Below are 4,049 nucleotides of genomic sequence, written 5' to 3' on the forward strand. Positions count from 1 at the left end.
ACCATATGTCAAACGATTCAGTGCCTCTGGAGCTCCAGGAAAGGGCTCCCCAGTGATGCAGGAGATCTTTTCTTCGGGTCCCCCTGTAGAGTTCTTGGTTTCCTAAGGCCAATTCAGTATTTCAAAAGATGGTGTGAGAAGTACGTTGTGTCACTAAAGGAGAATTCTGAGCCACGGCACAGCCACTTTATACCGGGCTAGAGACACTGGTAGGAATATACTCTGTAAGTTCAGACAGAAGCGCTCCTGCTGGATAGGGGCTGTGCTGCAGGGGGCACTCAGGATAAACGCAGCACAGACTCCCACCCCAGAGCAAGTGCACAGCAGGCTGGGGAGGGGTTCCTCTCAGGGCCCCGGACTTCCTTTAAAAATATCTAATATAGGTATTCACAAGGACTTCTGATGTTTGTATAAATATTCCATTCAATTGTGAGCGTTTATCAAACTGGAGGTTGTAATAAGAACCACTTCAGTGCAATTTTTGGACAAACACACTCATTCCCAAAATAACGTATTCACATATTAAGGTCTAGAAATGGTTCAAGTTGCCCTGATTCATTCAAATGTGGATTCAACGTGAGGTGCGTGTCCTTGGGGAGCTTGTTCCCCCGTGGGGGAAGCTCTGTCAACACAGAGTTCAGGGATGTGTAGGGGACACATGGCCTCTAACAGGATTACGGCTTGAACCCTCAGCTTCTACAATTGTGTCATCCACGTGTCATGTATTTGCTCTTTCTCACACTGGGTCAGGAATTGGGCTATTCAATAGCATCATTCATGAAATATGCAAATCACTGAGGTGAATACAGATAACTCTGTGCCCTGAGAGCATCACCCAACAACCACACCCCTCCTCGTGACCACACCCCACCAACAGCACAGCTCCTCACTATGGACAGGACTTACAGGATCCTCTTCGTGGTGGCAGCAGCAAAAGTTAAGGGGCTCCCCAGTCCCAGGGCTGATAGAGAAACCAGGCCAGTCAAGTGAGACTTCACGCAATCCTGTTTCCTCTCCACTGGTGCCCACTCCCAGGTGCAACTGGTGCAGTTTGGGCCTGAGGCGAAGCAGCCTGTGGCCTCAGTGAAGGTCTTCTGCAAGGCTTCTGGTTACAGCTTTACCACCTATGGTGTGAATTGGGTGAGACAGGTCCCTGGAGAAGAGCTTGAGTGGATGGGATGGATGAACACCAACACTGGGAACCCAATGTATGCCCAGGGCCAAACAGGACGGTTTGTCTTCTCCATGGACACATCTGTCAGCACAGTGCATCTGCAGATCAGCAGCCTAAAGGCTGAGGACACGGCCGTGCGTTACTGTACAAGAGACACAGTGTGGAAACCCACATCCTGAGAGAGTCAGAAGCCCTGAGGGAAGAGGTAGCTGTGCTGAGCTGAGGCAGTGGTGCAGCAGTTTATCTTCCATGTGATCTCATTTTGCATCTACTTCCACTGTAATATTAGCCATGAATGTGGTATAGACGGATGCTCCTAAGAGATCCCTAACTTGCTCATTTTGATGAGTTTTCCAGAAGACGTGAGAAGCCACTTTGTTTGCAAAGCATCCCAGGCCATGCCCTGCTCCACACACACGAGTGCCCATTTCCTGGTCTTTGGTTAACTGTAAACGCTCCTCAGTGCACCTGGGCTAACTTCACATCAGGTAGAGAAATGTATTCTAAAGGAAAGTTAGTTGTAATAGCAATTCCTGCTCAATAACCTTCAGCTTCATTGTTTTTGTGTGACAAATCAACTAATTACATTACATCAAGTTTCTCAATGGGAGTTTCTAATAAATATAAGGGATGAATAGAAGTTCCCTAATTAAAATAATACAATTGTGAACACAACCTCAATATTCCACCATGTCTCCACCCTTCACACCCTTCACCACAAAGGAATTTTCGTTTCTCCTGGAAGTTGCGTTCATTTTGAAATTAGTGATTTTTTTTTCATTTTAATATCTCAAGATTATCGTATGTGACTATTTTATCAGAAAGTGAGTTATGGGAACTTGAACTAAACAACTGAAAACAAATTTACAACTAATTAAGCAAGATGACAGAATGTGATTGGCTCCAGGATTTGATAATCCAGCAGTTTATGTACCCAGACTTTAAACTTACCCATCTTCCTGTTACCTTCATGGCATAGTCAACTCCCATTATGAAATAAATGGTGAGGGCATTCCCAAGGGTCATGCACAGTTACAAAAATAGACTGGGTAAGCTGAGGAGTTGATTGTTTAAATTCCCGTTTGAAGAAGTAGAATCAACTACTTTTCTGAGTGGCTCACAATGACTCCAGCTCACTCACAGAGCTCAGACAGAAACCTCCCTTCAGGGTGGGAGCTGGGCTGCAGAGGGCACTCTGTAGCCATAAAGGTGAAAATGAGCTGTCAGATGGAACTTCCCTGTCACCTCAACATGGAATTTATTGTTTAATTTCATTAGCACTCTTTACATAATGGTTCATTTATTTTGGTCTGTTCATTACTTGTATTTTTCAAAGGAATCTAACTTGAACCTTTACTCTTTTGCATTTTGTCTCCAGGACAAGGTTGGGAAGAGTTACCTCCAGCATCATAACATGATCTAGTGACCTGACACATTTGTGGCAAAGAATACCTACCAATTCAGAAGCTCTTTGGTTTTCTTTCCATGAAATAGAATTATTTCTTCTCTTCTGTGTATGAGCATATCCTAGCAATCCTGTACACACCCACATAGATGTCTACAAGCCTAAGAATTATTCTCTGTAAATAAAAATTTATCTCAATTTCCCTCAATGTTCATAATTCTCCTGAATGTGAGGAAGGTCTTTCTGGATCTGTTTAAATAAAATGTCCAGAGACCACCTGGTAGGTCAGGAGCTCACCTGGCTCTGGATGTTGGCTCTGTCTCTTTCCCTCTGTTGTCCCACAGGTCAGCTCACTTGTTCAGTCCTAACAAGAGAGCCCAGGTTTGTCCTGATGTTAAAACACACCCAACTTCTGATGACTCTCCTGTTACCCACATCCATGGAGATTGATTATTTATTATATAATTCACCAAACTAATGTCAAATGCCCAAGATGCAATATCGCAAACTCTAAGCTATGTTCATGCAATTCAATGAAGGAGAAAGTCTTTCAGACACAGGTGTATCTGACATGATAAATATGTGGGTGAGGACTCTGGGCTTGAGTGTCATTGTCCAGCCATGTTTTATAACACAGTTGGAGATATGTCCCACTACCTTCTCCTGAGATTGCAGACAGAATTCCAAACTTCAAACGTTCACAAAGTTGAAGGCCTCAGATTTTTTTTTTTTTTTTATGACGCACTCTCTGGGACAGACATATTCCCTCTAACCATGATGGATATTATGAATTACAGTAAACATTGCATGGATGTAGGTTTGTATAAATTCACTGTGACAAAAGTATTTAGCTGCTGCCCTAATGTTTTTGAATGGAGATTTGACAATTTAGATAACCTGGATGTTTGGTTGGTTTCATATAAATCTTCATGGGTAGAACAGCATTGAACCTATTCCAAAATCTGTCCTTGATCCATGATCACACTCATCTCCCAGAACAGCTCCTTCAGCACATCTCACATCTTCCTGCCTGGAAGAAGAGGACTCTGGGCTTGGTGAGGGGAGGTCCCAGGAGGAGAACTGAGTTCTCAGAGGGCACAGCCAGCGTCCTCCTCTCAGGGTGAGCCCCAAAGCCTGGACCTCCCTTATCCCTTTTCACCTCTCCATACAAAGGCACCACCCACATGCAAATCCTCACTTAGGCGCCCACAGGAAACCACCACACATTTCCTTAAATTCAGGGTCCAGCTCACATGGGAAATGCTCTCTGAGAGTCACGGACATCCTGTGCAAGAACATGAAGCACCTGTGGTTCTTCCTCCTCCTGGTAGCAGCTCCCAGATGTGAGTGTCTCGGGGATTCAGATATGACGATATGGGAGGCGGTCTCTGATCCCAGGGCTCACTGTGGGTCTCTCTGTTCACAGGGGTCCTGTCCCAGGTGCAGCTGCAGGAGTCGGGCCCAGGACTG

General features: G+C 44.8%; 1 protein-coding gene and 1 gene segment (V, D, J or C); both read left to right on the forward strand.

Moving 5' to 3' along the window:
* The first annotated feature begins 891 nt into the window (after positions 1 to 891).
* Positions 892 to 1,353, forward strand: LOC105525089. The segment is given in 2 exon segments: positions 892 to 931; positions 1,016 to 1,353. Coding segments are annotated over 2 exon segments (378 nt in total).
* A 2,499-nt stretch (positions 1,354 to 3,852) lies between these two features.
* The window catches only part of LOC105525116, an 11,189-nt gene continuing 10,992 nt past the window's right edge, over positions 3,853 to 4,049 (forward strand). Inside the window, exons 1-2 of the mRNA XM_011960629.1 lie at positions 3,853 to 3,922; positions 4,006 to 4,048. Coding sequence (XP_011816019.1) covers positions 3,877 to 3,922; positions 4,006 to 4,048 — 89 coding nt within the window. The 5' untranslated portion in view covers positions 3,853 to 3,876. The remainder of the gene's footprint in view (positions 3,923 to 4,005; position 4,049) is intronic.

The sequence above is a fragment of the Colobus angolensis genome, unplaced genomic scaffold (genome assembly GCF_000951035.1).
Source record: "Colobus angolensis palliatus isolate OR3802 unplaced genomic scaffold, Cang.pa_1.0 Scaffold519, whole genome shotgun sequence".
NCBI classification, from domain to species: domain Eukaryota; kingdom Metazoa; phylum Chordata; class Mammalia; order Primates; family Cercopithecidae; genus Colobus; species Colobus angolensis.